This window comes from Macrosteles quadrilineatus, unplaced genomic scaffold (assembly GCF_028750875.1).
Source record: "Macrosteles quadrilineatus isolate MER2022 unplaced genomic scaffold, UCM_ALF_1.0 Scaffold_6__1_contigs__length_79288215, whole genome shotgun sequence".
Classification (NCBI taxonomy): domain Eukaryota; kingdom Metazoa; phylum Arthropoda; class Insecta; order Hemiptera; family Cicadellidae; genus Macrosteles; species Macrosteles quadrilineatus.
The window spans coordinates 15,321,865-15,340,843 of record NW_026542599.1 but is presented as its reverse complement, the minus strand read 5'-3'; the positions used below and the strand labels follow the sequence as shown (position 1 = coordinate 15,340,843).

Below are 18,979 nucleotides of genomic sequence, written 5' to 3'. Positions count from 1 at the left end.
CTCTTTGTTTTGGCGAGTCCTCTCTTCAACTTCCATTGCAAAATACTGCACTTCACGAACGAATTTGTGGGGGTAGATTTCAAGGATTGTTCCCAGGGTTATTCCCGTGACCGTAACACAGACAGCTCTCGCAAAAAATCTCCAGTTCATGGCAGAAAACAGTTAGAAATTTGTAAAAAGTTAGAGTAAAATAGAGGAGCTGCTAACTTAACAAAATTTCTGGAGAAATGATAACTGTCTCTATGGATACTACTTTAGCTGACAAATTTTAAATCCGTCCTATTGCCTTAGTAACAAAATGAACTTTTTTTTACATTGAAAGTCAAAAGAATGCATTTGCTACAAACATTGGTTGTATTCAGTTTTCTCAATTTAAAGTTAAGCTATTAAGGTTTTAATAAAAAAAACATACTTTGTAGCCTTCTCTGTAACGCCAAACCTAAGTTCTTATACAATTTAATGTTATTTATACTTTGTATGCTTGGGAAGGGGGAAGAATTTGATAAAAATATACTTAAATGTTTTACTAAAGGAATAAATCTAACAACTGTAAGGAGATTTATTGGAAATAAGCTTAGTCAGCAGGTTTGCTGTGGCAGAAGTATTTTGTTACATCTGGCTGCAAGAGTATTTGCCATTTTTACTATTAAATTTGATGTAATTAAGGTTCAATGTCCTTTAAGTGAATTTCCCTATTTTGATTGATTTGGCCACATGAGCATCTTTACTATTTGATATAATTAATGTCCATGTCTAACAAACAACACATTAATGTATACAGTATGTAACACCTCTATACAACGTATTAATTAGGTTAGTAACCTCCATAAGACGAATTTGTCTGTGACCTGGGCTAGGACTGATTAACCTCTATACAACGAATAAAACTAACACCTTAAAACTAACCTTTTCAAAACTAACAGAAGCTAGTCTCAACATGAAACCCCATCCATCCCTCTTCCTCAGTCATTGTTTGGCACATGCCTGTGGAGTAGAGAAACCTATTTTAAACGAATAACAGCAGTTTTAAACCTCGATAAAACAAACCTCTTCTTCATTAAAAATACCTCGACAGTAAATATTTTCCCTACACCTTCAAAATCGTCATATAGAGGTTCGACTGTATACACAGTTTTTTTTTTTTTTTTTTTTGCAAATAAACCTGTCTCCCCTTAAAATTCATATACATTGAAACAATGTTTTATGTATTCATATGTTTCTTGTGATATAGGTTCTAGCAATTTTGCTGGTGTCAGTTTTAATTTTAAAATTATGTACCTTAAAATTAAAACAACACCAATAAAATTTAGTTTTGTTTTTACATTAAACACAAGGAAAGTAAAGAGGACAACATTTATTGAAAATACTTTTTATTAACAAAATTTAATACAAACCATCTAAGAAATGCTCGGAATGGATGAGGGAAAACTAAAAATTCAAGTATAAATGGAAAACAATATTGATTGTATAAAATATTAACATCGAATACAATATATACACACACTTGTAGGTTACACATTTGATCATGTACACACATTGCATTATCTCCATAGTTGTTACAACCTTTAATTTGGCTAAATACTTTATTTTATTTCTAATAAAAATTAAATTCTTAACCCTTACTTTGTACAAATTCCTTCAAGCCCATTTTAAACATAAAAATATAATTTACCAAACCATCATCATGTTTTACAACATTGGGAGATTCCTGAATACAGCCTAATTGACTTTTTTCCACCTACTTCTATAAATTTTTAAGTTTACCCACAAAATGCATTTTTATTTCAAAACTCAAATACTTTTAAATTTTATTTTATCCTAAAAACACATAAATAAAATACATAACAAGATTAAATGCTCAAAATATTTTCCTACAATAACACTTGAAGGTGGAGATATAGGAAGCGGCTCAAAACTATGCTTATTGCAATTAAAAGCGTTGATTTAAATTTTACCTGTTAACATAACAATCTTAAGACTTGAACATTGTCTATCACTCAAGGCTTGCAGCATTAGAACACTCCATGCGTGTGCTTTAAGTCCGAATTTGTTCAAATTCCACCTGTGTCTTTTTTCAAGCTCCTGATGATCAGTCACACAATTCTCTCGACTTTGGTCATTGGCTGCTTACAACTCGGTCTTCTGGGCCTTCGGTTTTCCCTTCCTGTCGTAACCCTTGAGTTCCGATGTCGCAGACTTGGCGATGTACTTGATGAAGTCATCTACCTCACGACCACCCTGCAAATTGAATTTATGTTAAATACCAAGATTACAGGGAAACAACTAAAGTTGAGATTCGGCTATTCAAGCTCCAAAGCTATTTAAACTAGTCTGTGGTCTTGGGAGTGAACTGGTCTAGTGGTACAGCGCAGACTCCATTTTCCAAGGTCCTGAGTTCAAATCCCGCCAATCATGACTATTAGCTATGTTATAACGCCACGCCCCTCTAGGCCTAACTTGAAGTATTGTGCAAAACAGTTTTGAACTAGAGCCTAGCGTACGAAGATGTGATGGGAAATTGTATGCTATTTTCGTATATCATGACTGTACACAGCAAATAAAGTGAGTCAAGTCTGTAGGACAATTTCACGGCCTTAACTGAACTTTGCAGCCAAAAAATGTCAAACAGCCAACAAAAATTAGGCAATTTACAAAAAAGGAATAGACAAGTCTAAAAAATTCTGGAATCTTTCTAGAAAAATGTAGTCCCGATCTGCATGGATAGAATAATCTCCTATCCCATTCCAAAAACCAGGAAATAAAAATTGCCATCCTGAACTAATACATAGTATTCTTGCGTGCTTTTTAAAATTCACGCTTTTAGCAATGATGGCACTGAGTATAAAACTATATTTCCGCCGTAGCAATAGGAGGGTAGAATCTGCCACTGAATGCAAAAGATCTATGTCTTAAAACAATCAATAATTGTTTTTCTAATGTTATCTTTATTACGATGAGATTACTGTCATCGAGTGTTCAACTACATTCTGTTGGACCAGACAGGTGGACGATTCTCATTGCCTTAGCCTAGTTCATTCTCCAATTGAATTGTTTCGGTTAACCTGAGTTTCAGTTCGATAGGGTGCAGTTTATATAGGATTTAACTGAATAACATTAAAAAGTGTTCAAATGATCTTAATTAACAGTTTCAAGCCAACGAGAAAAATATTCAAATAAATATTTTGAAACAAATAATTGTAATACAGCTTCAACTGACCTCATATCGTACAGGACTGGCCTTGTTGTCCTTAGGAGCCCAGTACAGTGTAGGGAAACCTCTGACTTCGAAAGGTCCAGACACGTCATTGTTGGAGGCGTCCATCTTGACAATCTCTACATCCTCGTCTTTCATCTGAAAATGCCAAAAATCAAATTCACATTCTCTTAAGCGCTATCTACACAGCACGTGAACTCAAAGTAAATCAAGTGGATTATAATAGTTGTTGTCCAGCTAGTGACAAGAGGAGTCCTTTTTAAACTAGCGAACCTCAAGCATTAGACATCAATATAAAGTTTTATAAAGACACTTTGCACACAAATTGCACATTATATACTTTTTCACCTATGGTTGTTTTTAGGTCTATGTTACAACTGAAAATCTTACTTCAGCAATAACTAAATATAATAAAACATTAATTTAGTGAATGGTGTTCTAAAAGTCATTACAGTTTGATCTTTAAACCACACTTAATTAATATTAATTTTAATTAATATTAATTTTAATTAATATTAATATTAATATTGTGTAGCTAATGGCCTACATTGCTTGTTTACAAAAGAATAATTGTGATGTGGAAAGCGAAAAGGGACCTCTTGTCGGCGCTGCAAAATTTTCAGTACCGGTACGGCCAATATAAGGTCAAAAACATAGAAATTTGGTTTTTTATCGATTGTTATACCTCATTTAACATAGAACAGGACAGTACAGGTTAAATCAAATGGAAGATGTAAAAGGTCAAAATAAATTATTTTGTTAGCCTCTGCACGGTCTGAGAAATGGTACCTCTTGTCGCTCAATTTTATTTCGCCATAACAAGAGGTCCCATTTCTAATATTCACTTTATAAACAGACTTTAGTCCAAAAAATGAATTGACCTGCATTCTAGTGGCCATTTAGAGAACTACAACAAAGTTCAGTTTACAGAGAACAAAATGTCTCACAAATGTTGCGGTCCCGACAAGAGGTTCCTGCTTTTTTATGTTAACATAAAAATAATAACAAAGGGCCGACAAGAGGTCCCTTTACTGAAATTTGATTTTTACAACATGCTTCGATAAAACAATTATAAATAAAAACACCGTGAGTTAAGACAAAAATGGGTATTGTCTCCAAATAGGACATTGTAAGCATTCTTTTGATACCAAAATTGTTTCTTAAATAAGAAAAAACTGTGTCCTATGACTTAAACAAACAAAAATTGTAGATGCATGGGACTTGCACCTTGTGATTCGGAATTTAATAAGGAATTCAAATATATGTATAACTCAAAATTCCCAACAAGAGCTCCCTTTTCCCTTTCCATATCACAATTTGTAAAAGCATTTTAGCAGACAAAGAACATTTTTTGCCACATTACCACACTACACGTAGTATAAGTAGTTGGTACTGTACTCTTTGAAGGCCAGAAAGTTGATGGCCCAATTGCAATTTTTTTACACTGACTGTAATTCATTGGTCCCGTTAAAACCTACAAATCTTCACCAACCTTGTCTCCCAGTTCGTCCCACACTGGTGCCAGTTTCTTGCAGTGGCCGCACCAAGGAGCGTAGAACTCGATCAGTGTGTCCTTGCCGTTGTTGGTGACAACCTCGTCAAAGTTCTTGGCCACAGCTACCTTGACGGGTCCACTGTTGTCATCAGGGATTGGCTCAGATTTGAGGTATGGCTCCACTGATCCGGCCTTCAACTCATTCAGGAATTTCTCAAAGTTCTCGATGCTGAAAAAGTTCCACGATTACATAAAAAGGTTGCAGTTGCAACTTTTTTTACTTAATGTAGGATTAAAACTAATACATAATACTGACAGGTTATTTGCAATTACAGTGGAACTTTGATAACAAGACTTTCCAGGGGATTATCAAATTTGAATTGTCATCAAGATTTTCTTAACGAGGTTTGCAACAACATATGATAAGGGATCAAAACAACACTTGTTTTCAAGGATCACTTATTATCGAGGATCTTGTTATTGAGGTGCCACTGAGTATTCAAGTTAAGTAGTGATTTGTCAGTTGAAATTTTTATTGGTTCGGTTTCCGTTCAGTTTTTGCTTTATCAGTTGTCAGTTTTGGGTTTTAAATAGGTAAAATTACCACTCACTGATATTTAAGTCCAAGCCACACTTATGATCTTTTTCTTTGTGTGAGGTTTGAGGGGATTATTTATATTGTTACAGGTTTAACTTTAGTTACACTTGTAAACAACAATAAAGTTATTATTTATTTCCTAAACACAAATCACGACTAAATATTATTTAAATTATGTCTTGTATTGTTGCCAAATTAATGAATTATGTCATCAGGGATATAATCCTTAATCGCAGAAAAATCTTGAATAAATGATTTGTGCAGTAGTTTAACAACTAACTGTCCAACTACTACTTGTAGTCCAGGAGCAAACTGCACATATCCAGCTTCCGTGGGATTTTTTGTGATGGGAATGTGTGACTATGTGGAATCTCTTTATTATATGTCACATAATGGTGTAGTACCGGGTGTTTACCCTCAAATTGCGGGGTTTGGTTTTTATGACGTCGTAAATCCAAGATGGCCGCCATGTGTGACATCTATTCATTAAATTAATAATAACTCTTTTCAGAGTAAAATAATCGAATTTTAATTTACACCATTGAATTCAGCTCAAAAAATCCAACAATTTGGTGTTTTGAATCATTGCTCTATGATCATTGGTTACCGAGATATTGAAGGCGGAAAACACAGAACATTGTCCCCATGTTATCCTTATGGGGAAAAAATAAAATTGTATATCTAGCTTATTACTCAGCATATCTTAATAATAATTGGTATGTGGCTTCATTTAGTAGAGATCTACTTGATTATGGCCTAAAATCCCCCATTTTTACATTTCCGTGGCAGCAAACCTGCATACTAACTTCCAATGTTATTCTTATGGACAATTTTTTGCATGCTTGTTCATGAACATACTTTGAGAAATGATGATGTGTGGCTCCATTTTAATTATTTATTGAATCATTTGCAATTCGTTGAGTATACAGGTCAGCTGCTAGGGGGGTATTGTAGCTATAAAAAATATCACAAATTATTGGTATAAAATAAAATAAAATAGACTATAGTTCTGGGTCATATGTAATTTCGTGTGATTGTATGATTGGTGGTGATAGATAGGTAGTGCCATATAGAATCGTGTACTACCGGGTGTTTTGTCTGAAAGTGTGGCCAAGCTGGTGTTTTTGGCCCGCCGTCTTGGATCCACCATATTTGATATTAATTATTATTAATTTAATGAATAGATGTCACACATGGCGGCCATCTTGGATTTACGACGTCATAAAAACCAAACCCCGCAATTTGAGGGTAAACACCCGGTACTACACCATTATGTGACATATAATAAAGAGATTCCACATAGTCACACATTCCCTTCACAAAAAATCCCACGGAATACAGTTTGCCCCCCGACTATTGTCTTGAGCAGGACCGTCCACTCAACAGTTAACTCACCTAAACTCATCCTTCATGACATATTTTTTCTTGTCTGCATCCCTAGCCAACACCAATGGTTTTTCTGTAGGAACATAGTCAAAGCCGAACTCATTGAGCTCATGTTGGAAGTCGTCCTTGGAGCTGATAGCGAATGTGAAGTCGTTGCTGAAATCCTTGGCCACCTTCAGGATTCTGTTCCTCCAGTAGTTGGTTCCTGAACAGAAGAGTAGTCAGGTTACATTGAGTTTGTGTTGTGCACTAACTAGGACTTAATTTGGAATTTCAACTGTCAGCCTACAAGTATACAGGGTATCCACAAAACATTGGTATAATTTCATACACCAGCCAGACTGTTAGTATTAAATTACCTTTAACGTTCTTCACGTAGTCAACTGCGTAGTAAGCTACAACCAGAGGTGTATTGAAGTCTGCGTTGTTGTCACGGGTTCTGTGGCCAACCAATCCGTGGCTACGGGGAAAAAACACTAATTAACCACTGCGCTCAATAATAGATCAAAAGTGGCTTAATTTGCATAAAGATGTAACATAGAGCACAAGGACCAAGGATTTTAGGATATTTGGAGAGGATAGCAGGCTTCTGAATGGGAAAGAGTCCAAACTGGCACAGGGAACACAAAACTTTAAACTATATACACAAAACATTAGACTATTTTACTGTCACTGACAGCATTTTCAACTAAGGAAGAGAGAGTTTTCAAAAGCCCCATTCAGGTGAGCCTGCTATCCTCTTCAATTTGTGCTATAGTTTTTACCTTTGTGGTGTTTTTAATTGCATTATATTTACAAAGCATATAGGCTACAATGCATAGGATATATAGGAAAAAATTAAAATGTTATGACAACATTAATTACCGTAGTCCATTACAATTGGACTTATTTGCGCAAAATATGTCTTACCAGTTTGCTCAAATGAAAATCGTTGACTTTTCAGGGATTTGTTCCTTATAATAGTTAAACGTAGGCCTAAGCTTCTGCAAACACTGTGTAATCAGTTCCAAGTAGGTTACTGTACACAAGTATTTTTTTTATGGTTTTTAGCTGTGTAGACTCATTACTGCAGTGTGCTCATATCTGCAAATTACATCTTCCTCCTACTACGAAACACTAACAAATTCTGAAGATCTGTTATAGCTCCAAAAGTTATCCCAAATTTTATATTTAAAAATATCATATTTTGTAAGACTGTACCTACCTAAATTGTGCAATCATGTTGCCTTTGTCAGTCATTTATATGAACCTAATCATTATATTTATGAAATATCCGTCCGTATGAAAAACAAATTCAATTGTTATCCACTTTAAGCTATTCTGGCGACTATGACACTAGATTTAAAATTAACTCACCCCGACATAAACTAGTTTTTTTTAATCAAACAATTTTTTACTAAAGGAATTTTTTCAACACTTAACTTACCGGTTTTTATAAAGAAAATAAATTTAAAAGAACACTGAAAGGTTTTTTAATCCCAATTTCCATTTGATTATAGAAGATTTTTTTTACAAAAATTAGTACCAGTAGGCACCTACATGATTTTAATTTGAATTCCATAACAAAATTAGGGAAAAGGTTTAAAGATTCATCATGTTTAGTAATAATTTTTGGTTTCAAAATATTTTAGCCCGGAAACTAAATGTAGCCCTATATAAGTTAAGCATTTTGTAATTTGTAGCCTATATTGTTATTTGACTTTATTCAATACATGTTCTTTAAGTAAAACGAAAAACAAGAAAACAATGATTTGATTTGTTAAATTAAGTTAACAAATCATATCATTATTTTTTTGTTCAATTTATAAGTTTAACATGAATTATGATGTGTTTCAAGTATACTGTAGTAGGCCTACTAATTTTTTTCTTGTATGTGTATTTTAATATAACTCTTCTAATGGATTATAGGCCTAACTTACCTGTTGGCTGTTTCTATGAAGCCCTAATATTGGGTGAATTGACTTTAAGTTGCACTTTTGGGAATTCATTCTTTAACTGATCTGATCATCATTAAACAACATATGGATAATAATAGTCAAATATATTTTAAATCCTACACTAACTTGTTCTTGATGATCCAAATTTCAATTTCATTCTTGCTTGGCTTGCCTTCGTATGTAACTGTGCTGGGCTCGAACTTGCTTTGCAAATGCTTGGGGCGGAACAAGACAATGCCATCCCTGAAAAAGTTGTAGAGCATAAATAGTCACGAATTAGCCAAATAAATCCAGTAAAACATTTAAAGGCTGTATGTGGAGTATGTAGTATATTAGTATGGTTTAGGCTACTCCAAACATCACTCCAAGAACATTTAAAATATTCCTACAATTAGGGCCTAACCCTAATTTAAATAGGTAGTAGTTTTACAATGATAATCTTCTGATATCGCGGAGACATTTCATACACCAGACTGCAATCACAACGAAATCATTAATATTCTCTATATCCTCTCTTTGTGAGGGCATCGTCTTCAGCGGTTGTGTCAAAACCGTGGACATCTTTCGCAGTTACAGAGGTAAATATTCACGGAAAAAAAAGAGTAAACATCTTATCACCAGAAAAAAATATTACCGTATCTTCTTATTATATACGAGCAAACATCGTAGATGCTTTCGGCCATCATAAGGATAAAGGCTTGGGTTGAAAGTCAACCCCATAAACAAATTATTGGTGAAATTGATTTTAAAAAAAGTCTTTAAGGCCACCCGTTCAGAAGTTTCAGGAGATATACCACATCTGTCTCAGAGCAAGGGGGGGGGGCAATGGGATGGAGTTTAAACGTTTCAGACAGTTCATGAACATGCACCTTCAAGTACTCATAGCCAAGCCGAACTCCGACTAGACGAATAAAGCGCCACTGCAGAGACTCCAGTCTGGTTCTGGCCACGGCCGTGTAAGGGGACCAAATAGGGCTGGCATATTCAAGGAGTTGACAATAGAGTGACAAGGACAAGTGCACAATAGAGGGACCGAAGAGCATTTGTGTTGTTGATTCCTCTGGAGAAACATGTGATAAAGCTTATCATTTTACTGGCCTTATTACAGATTCTGTCGATATGGCTTGAGAAGCTTATGTCACCATCAAGGTAAACACCCAAGTCCTTTATTTTCTGAACCTTTTGGATTTGAATACCCGATATCAGGTACTAGTTGGTATTCAGCTGGAGACTTTGATCAACAGATTGTTATCATGTAGAGATTTTATATTACTAGCCAATTTGGGTCTCAAGAGCTTTGAAACTTTATAGAACTTATAAGGTATGGTTTGCATATACTTTGTGAACATAACAGCTTTTTAACAGAAACAAAATGGAAGCATATAATGAACATTTTACCAGTATACTTCCTCAAGCAATACTCTTCATCTAAACAGCTGTTCAAACAACCGATAAGTGACAAAACTGCAATGCAGAAACAAAATCAGGAAAACTTAGGGTAATTTTAATATGAAGAAAACTGTTAGGTTAATAATTTCAATAGGCCACCATTTCGACCCTTGTGTCTTTTGTCCGCCACCAATGTTAAGAAACTAGAATTTTACAAAATATCTTCAAAACAATTTATTAATTGTGTATCGGTTCAAAGCTTTTGGTGCATAATGTGCTTATATGATATCAAATGCAACCCTCTTTGTGGGACACCCTGTAAGTTTATATAAAATACTAAATATAGGATTCAAGAGGTTTACCGCATCCTAAAATGAAAGCCAAATTTTAACCCTTAGAGGTCGAATTTTTTTCCATTTTTCGGCTAGTATAGGTTGCCATTTGAGCAGTCGGGAAATGGCGAGCGGCGACCTATACTCGCCATTTGACCGCAGAGGGTTAAAAAAAGTGTAACAGTTTCTAGCTGGAAAACCGTCACCTCTCCATACAAACTTGTTTACTTACTTGACTCCCTGTTTTTCCAAAACTGCGGAAGCTGTTGACAGACCAAAGCGATGTTTTTCTCTCAGTTTGTCAGCAATCTTCAAGAACTCGCCCTTCAAATCGGACTCCTTTTCAAAGAATCCAACAATTCCCACTTCTTCTTGGGCAAGGAACTTGTCAAAATCTTCAACAGTCTTGAGGTCCTTCGCACTAGGACCAACTTGTGACTTCATGTACTTAACAATGCCACCTGAAATCATCGCAAAATAAATTAAACTTTGTTAAGTCGTATTATTTGGTTTATTTATTTCAAAGTATTTTTTTGTCTTCCATTTTACACTTATCTCCACACTAGTGGAGTTAAAAATGTGTTATTTATTTTTTTATCAGCCTATTTCTGACGAATGCTTCAAAACGGGATAAAAAGTTGGTTTTAGGAGACAAGCCTATGACAGGATGAGGACAGAGGAAATGTATCAGGGGGCTAATCACTTTTAAAACGTTAACAATGTTTTTTCTTCGCTATTTTCCCTATAATCCATCCTCGTTGCTGCCATTTTAGGTAGGATAAACGAGACTATAATATTTTCACTTTGAACTTAACCATAATACAAGAAATGTTAAGACAAACTTTCAAGCAATTTGCTGAGTTTTTCAAACTCAATTTCATAATCAAAGAACACATATTTATCTGAGACTCCTTTTGTGGACACCAGAACATTTTATTTGCTGCAAACCAAAACCGAAACCCTGAGAAAATATGATGTACGGCAACCCTAATCCTGCCTCAAAGTTTTATTTGATCAACACAAATAAAAACTACACAAACAATGATGTTACCTGCTTCTCTGGGGCCCTGGTATTCTTTCTTGACTTCCCCATTGCTAAAGATCTTCAGGGTGGGATAGCCTGACACTCCGAACTTGTTACAAGTTTCCTTTCCTCCCTCTGTACAGTCCACCTAAGACAGGGAGAATTTGTCGATTACCATGGTAAGTTAAGTAGGCCTACAAATATTACAGGCCGAGCTTAGATAAACTTGTTTATGATATTGACAAACACAGTAAGCCTACCTACAATTTAGGCTAAAAATTTGCATTTTTCATAGTGAAAAAAAGGATAGCCTACCGTACATAGAAATTGATTTTAAACAGTTAAAAAAGTTACAAATTCTTATAGCTTATGGCAACAAATAAGGTTACATTTAGGTCTAACTTGAACACAAAAATTTACACCCTAGGGTGTAAATGTTTGTGTTGGCAATGCATTTTAGGGTTTGCACCCGATTGTTGATTTTTTTTTCATTCTACTCGAACTTCAACACTCAAACTGAAAATGACGTACAATTAATAACAACCATAAACCCGAAAAACAACCAAAAAACTTTGTTTACTAACAAAACAATTTCAATATCTTATCCTCATTGTGTAACCAACTAAGCTCCAATAGCTTAAAAACAACTTGGATTTACAATTAAATTAACAACCTGATAGTCTATAACCTACACTTTACCTTCCTAAACTAACCTAGCTTCAAAACACTTAATGCAGCCACAAATCCATATAAACCTTGACTTGCCCCTCCCATCATGCCCAAATAAGATCAATGTTCATTTTTTTGTTCTAATAGAAAGTTCCCATTCCTGACGGCTAATTACCTACCCATTATTACCTTTAAATTACCCTTTTCTCCCAATGATTACCTATGTTGGATGTCACCCCCACCCCCTTAACACCTCGAATTCCCGCTAGTCTCCTAAGATAATTATAGTTAGGGCCTATTTGGGGTTATTGCTGATAAGTAGTAAGTTATTAGCCTACATTTTGTCTTTATCTCGCTTATTTGATGTCGGATCAATAATCATGATTAATAATATTAATAAATAATTCTTCCATGTTTGTGATATGCTTGTTATTCCAGCTAGGTTTAACCCCCACATGAAGTATTTTGGTAAACTATTTTTGGTTGTTTTCGGGTTTACGGTCATTTTCGGAATCAGCGGTCAATTTCAAGTACCGTAGAATGAAAAAAGTGCAATTAGCCTTTATGGTTATTAAATGTTATTTACATTATTAGCTACCATAAGCTCAGTTAAACTGAACTAAATGGTAACCTAACCGCTAACTCAGATAGGCTATAGAAGCAGATAAGGCTAACTCTTATGCAGAAATTATGTACCTAGGCCTATCGTAAGTTAGATGATTTCCTTAATGCTCTTAGGCCTACATTGTTATAATATTTTACGCTACTCAAATTCTTATCAGTTTAAAATTTACCTTGGCGAGTGCTATTGGAGGGTCGCTTCCTTCTAAAGAGCTAGCCGCCTTCTCAAATTCAGGTTTTAATTTCTTACAATGTCCACACCTGCAAATCAAAGTGTAACAATAAATTATTAAGATAGGCTGCAGGGGTCGTGAAGACAAAAGAGCATGAACTTCCTTCTAAAGGACTAAGTTTAAATTTAGCCAATCAACAATATCCAACCTTCACTCGTATTTGGGTTAAAATACGAACATACTTTTAATACTTTTTCATTGAAATGGCGACCATACAAAGTAGGTAGGCTATTTTAAGCCAAGTATGAATGGAGATGAGTGTAGGATAAGCACCGCCATCTTGTAGTCGTGTTAGTGACTAAGGCTGACATAACTTATTCCTTAGACACAGCTGAGAATTAATAGCCCATACAGCTAATGGCGGGTACTGTGCAGTTATCCTGCTTTGGACTCTGGCCCCCTCTCCGCCCAGCTTCATGGAACCTCTGGTGTCGTCCGCCTGACCCGCCAAACCGTAGGCTACTACCGCAAGTTATTGTGTGTTGATTGTTTTTTTTGTTTTTTTTTTATTTAGGCTAGGCCTATTGTTGCCACCATGGACTGAGGGACTTAAGTTACACCCTATTTGTTATTTATTGTAATTTATATAGGTACCGGTAGATATGGCTGCACTTTACTTTAGGTCCCACACTCATTCAAATAAAAATATCGATTATTCGATTGTTTCATTCGATATATCGTTTGGTTAGTTATGTTAGGTTAACCTTACCTAACTAACCAAACCATATATCGAATGAAACAATCGATTAATCAATATATCGATAGATACTTTCATTCGAATGAGTGTAGGACCTAAAGTAAAGTGCAGCCGTAGATATTTATTTTACCGTTACCAAAATGGAGACTTAAAGTTTATTGCTTGTTATTTTTTCCAAAAGATTAAAAAAACTTATATTCACTAGCCAATTTATGAATTAGGGCCCATTTGATTTTTTATTCAAGTAGGGGGCCCCTAAGTTAAAAGGTTAATTTTGACAAAACCTACATTTCAAGATTGGAAAGGTATCTCTAGCCTATAGTTATTTAACTGTAATTTGTTGTTTTTTTTTAAGGGATTTAAAATTAGTAAAAGCTTTGTACTATTAAAAATTGTTTTGATAACTCAAGAAATGGCAGTGAGCTAGTAGGATAGATGGGAATTTTAATTCTTTGAGTTTTTGAGAATCTGTTTTGCAAATATTATTGTTGATGATTTGTTTTGTTGATTGTTTTTTTTTATGTTCATTACAGCTGGTTTCTCTCAAATGGCGCATTGTTCTTCAACCTTCCTCCTCGGTTTTCTTGGTTGTTTGGTAGTTTTTGTGAGCCGCTCCTCGTCCCTGCTAATGGGATCACGCTTCCAATTTGTTTGCCTGGGTGCAGGTCAGATAAACCAAACCTAACTAGGGTGGTTCATAAGCTAAACTAACTAACCAAACTTGCTGATGAAAATGAAAAAACCGCATGAAGGTTTACTAAACGAATCGACAGTTTCAATGGATATTAGCATAGCACAGTTAACCCTCCGAGTGTTAAGCGTCACGTAATCGACACACAAACATCGTTTACGGCGAAGGCTCTGGGACTGACAGAATCAGATAGAACTGGATCGAGATTGGTATCGTTGTTTTCAGCAGATTCTAAGCTTTCTCCTGATGTCTGTTTCTAGACGCTTTTCATTTTAGCTCCGAAAATATTGTAGCAGACAGATGACGTGCGTATTTGTAAACAACTTGGTTAACCTCGCACCGATGACTGATGTGTTTTATTACGTTTATCTCATTGTTTTAGTATTAAAAATAAAAAGTAGTGATAGGCTATATGTGGTGCATTATAAGAAGATTTAAGTGATTTAGAAGGGCTGGTTGATGATCCTGAAGAAGTAAACTTAGGCAGTGATTTTGTTGTAAATTATACGCCAGATTCCTAGCTATGGTTAGGCAATGCATTCTTAGCTAAACGCTAAATGTACGTAATCTGTTTTTCACCCATAACTTAGGCTATTTATTTGCAAATTTACTTCCTTATATTATTATAATTTTGTAAGTTAATCCTTATAAAATTTAGATCAAAATGGCTATTTTAAAATAGGTAGCCTATTTGTAGACCTATAAATTATAAACATTTATTCAACGCAAACATACATTTTTTTCATTTATTTTATAATTTTTGAGAAATTTTAAGTTAACCCCACAAAAATTGTTGAAATTTGTTTTCTAATAAGTAATAACTTAGCCTATATTAGGCCTACATTGAAGCCCATAATTTGTCAAACAAAATTATAGGCTATATAACTTAAAACAGTAGGCCTAAGTTTTTATACTTTAGATTGTTTTTAAGTTTCTAAGATAAGTTACCGTACATTTTACTAAAACCCTGCGATTGCACAATAAATGGGCCAACATTAATACCATTACCCACACACACACTCTTGGACACTTGGATGGAGGGTTAAGAAACTAGGCTATACCCGTAAGTTAATTGCAACTAAGGGACTACAGTTTATAGTGGAATCCGAACCACATTTTTGCCTTGGTACCGTATTAACGAATTGGTCTAATTATCAGGATACCGGTAGCACTGTGGATAGTCGTAGGGTAGTACTCACTAATGCGGACGTTAATCCACACTAAGTAGGGAGTATCGTATCCACAGTGTATCCTATAAATATCCACATTGTGACCTCCAAGTAAACTTAGCTGGATTACATGACGACGCCACCGTCCCAGTCTTAAGGGGATACGCCACTATCTCCAACTTTTTTTTTATTATTTTATTTTTGTCAACCTAGTTAGTATATTTTGTTTATACTAGACTTAGTTAGAAGATTTAGGTACAAAAATATTGAATTTATAACTTATTTACTAAATTTATATGCGTTTTTAGTTTTTTTCATCAAATTTTTTAAGAATTCGTTATTGAGAATAACTTTTCAACTACTGATCAGAATGACATATTCTATTTATTTCCTGATTCAGGATGAAATAATGAGTAATTCTGTGTATAATCGTTATGGTAACTAAAAAAACCAAATTTTTAGGACACCTTTTATTCAAAATATAAAAAAGCTGAAAAAAATATTTAAAATTTTTGCGTAAACATAAATATTTTTAGTAAATGTAATGCTATAGGGCTTACTATACACACAAACCTTTATTACTATATAAAGAAGGTCTGGTGAAAATTTGAATACTATAAGTATAGTACTAACGGAGTTATTCAAACTTTTGTACAATAATAACCTAAAAAACACGGTATTGAGATAATCGCAGGTGATGTAACAGGTGGTTGGCAGGAGAAAAATTCCCATAACTATACTAATTTATTATTTTATATGATATATAAAAATAGCAAAGTACTTATTTTGTTTTACATAAATGTACCCTACTTTATACCTTCATAATACATAATTATGATACACAATTAAAAGTGTACATATCAGGAACAAAAAAAAATAGTTCAAAATTTTGTTAAATTGCTGGTTGCGGCGTTTTATATTTTATTTTTTTTATACTAGAAGGAGTTGTCAGATTGGCAAACAATTTTAGCTAAATGTTCACATTTAAATGACCTATCTAAAAATGCAACTTTTGGAAAATGTAAAAAAAATTTAAAATATGGCCTACAGATAGTGGCGTATCCCCTTAATTGATACAAGTTAACTTAATTGAAATGGTTCATGATTGATGATGACCCAATCTAGAGGTTCAAAACCCTTATACACAGCATAAAGTACAATTGACTGCAAGCCAGACATTAACTTTTTAGTCTTGAAATTGCACAGGAAATAAAGTTAGGCCTAGCCTATCTAACTTAACAGAGTTGTTTCAGAAAAAGTAGCTAAGTTTAGGACAAGGCCTGAATTTGAAAGGCTATAGGCCCTAACTATTTTCAAACAAATTTTAAAATGTGTCTATCAAAATAATCTAACCAAACTACAGTAGGCTTAAGTGGCATGACAATTATTTGAAATCGTTCCGGCGTTATTGAACTTACCAAGGAGCATAAAACATAACAAGCACAGTTTCATGTTCTCCAATTCTTAGCGAGAAATCTTGGTCAGTGAAATCCAGAACACTATCGGCTGATACTAAATTAAATAGAATAATAGATAATAATCCAATTAAAAGCGACATCGTATACAAAATCTTCTACCACTCGGTGAACTAGACAAGGGAAAGAAATTGTTACTTGTGTTTGTGTGTGTTCTTTATTCTATAACACTTGTACGGTTTGTGTTGTCGACTTCTGATTGGTCAACGAAATGCCGGCTGACACGCAGCTTCAGTGTAGCCAACAAACGTATTACTTTTAATATCGACAGGTAATTGACAAAATACTGTACATAATTCGAATTAGGAACCGGTATTTGAACCCGCAAATCACTGGGGATTTACCATTTTAGTGGATTTCTCATATGTGGAATAAGCTATTAAGTTACCGTATCTCTCATGGTGAGACCTGGACCGATTTACTTTTTCGTTTTGATGTCCCTCAAGCCAAATACACCACCCGTTCGAATTCTTCCATTTACTTCTTTAATCCGCGCCAAAAGAAGTCATTCCATATATGGGTCCCGATGTGGCAACGTCGCAAGTAGGGTTTAACAGCTGTTTTGTTTGGAAACAGCTAATGGTATTTGTGTATTTACGAAAACTTGGTTACTGGACTATGAAAATATTGACTCCTCTCAAAATGTACAGATATAGATTTTCATTTAATATTTTGTTTGATTTTCAATCCTGTATGTTTTATTTTCAATATTTTAATAAATTTATGTTCATAAATCAATAAAGTGCTAATTAATGAGTTGATGCACGGCCACCTTTAACTTCAGGCCGCAGCCTGGGGCCCATTTCATAATCAAGTACAAACTAATATTATTAGTAAATCAGCTGATCGCCCAATGCAAATCTAATGGAAACTACAAGTTACAAGTTGTAACTTGTAGTTTATTATGAAATGGGCCCCTGGTAGAATTGGCAACGTTGCAAGTAGTGTTGAATAGCACCAGACGTCCCATAAGATAACGTGGCAGATAGGTGACACCAGCTCATTAATTCGCCTATTATTCATTTAAATTTATGAACTTAAACTAATTAAAAGATTGAAAATAAAATATATAGAATTGAAAACCAAAACAAATATTTAAATTGAAAATCTATTTTGTACATTTGAAGTGTAGTCAATATTTTCATAGCCCAGTAACCAAGCTGTCGTGTTTTTAAAAACATGCAAATACCATTAGCTCCCTCCTAACAAAACAGCTGTTACAACCCTACTTGCGATGTTGCCACTTCGAAGGCCGCGGTCTGGAGTTAAAGGTGTCCGTGGCTGATGTCTCCGTCCTGTCTGTCATGTTATCTTATTGAAAGTCTGACACTAAAAACAACCCTTTTGCAATGTTGCCAATTCTACCAGGCCGTGGCCTGGAGTTAAAGGTGGCCGTGACTGTACCATTGAACGTTTCCTCTGTACCTTACTTCTCTACCTAACCCTGATCTGTACAATTCCTTAAGGCAAAGGACTACGGAGGGAGAGATCATGTATCATGTATGTATGTATAGGATGTGATAATAGTTACCTGACTTACTTATAGTATGTTTTGTCTATGATAGTATCTTAGTCAGTTACCTCTTTGCATCATTAACAACTTTTCTGCTAGCAGCAGCTGTCAGCTGAGTATGACGTTTACCCAAGCTGATGAACAAAATCTGTTGTATCTTGTATCGTATTGCGGTCGCAATGAGGGGAGGACTCGTAGTAGGACGATGACGTCATTAATTAGTTCAAATTTGTTCCACGGGCAGCACTCTAGTCAGGCAGCCGACACCGTTATGACGTCATCAACTTTACTTTTTTTTAGGCTTGATGTTGATACATCGATCGGTGCAGCAGAAGACAAGAGTTGAGTATTAATTTTAGTATTTTTATTATAATTGCAAGATTTCTGTTACTACTGACACTAACTTGTTATTTGCTACTTATTATCAGTTAGGCATAGTTCATAGTTTGAATTGGCATTACTTACAACAGTATTTATTATTGCAAGATTTCTGTTACAAAGTTACTGACACTAACTTGTTATTTGCTACTTATTTT

At 34.7% G+C, this 18,979-nt stretch overlaps 1 protein-coding gene across 1 annotated transcript; it reads right to left on the bottom strand.

Annotated features, from left to right (window-relative positions):
* Positions 1 to 1,443: 1,443 nt before the first annotated feature.
* LOC128997034 (protein disulfide-isomerase A3-like) lies at positions 1,444 to 17,101 on the bottom strand. Its single transcript, XM_054422612.1, has 10 exons — positions 16,874 to 17,101; positions 12,839 to 12,926; positions 11,403 to 11,523; positions 10,584 to 10,812; positions 8,757 to 8,873; positions 7,053 to 7,153; positions 6,703 to 6,898; positions 4,707 to 4,938; positions 3,218 to 3,352; positions 1,444 to 2,238 (listed from the first exon to the last, which is right to left on the bottom strand). The coding sequence occupies exons 1-10, from the start codon at positions 17,011 to 17,013 to the stop codon at positions 2,128 to 2,130; spliced, it is 1,470 nt and encodes a 489-aa protein (XP_054278587.1). The 5' UTR covers positions 17,014 to 17,101; the 3' UTR covers positions 1,444 to 2,127.
* Positions 17,102 to 18,979: the final 1,878 nt, after the last annotated feature.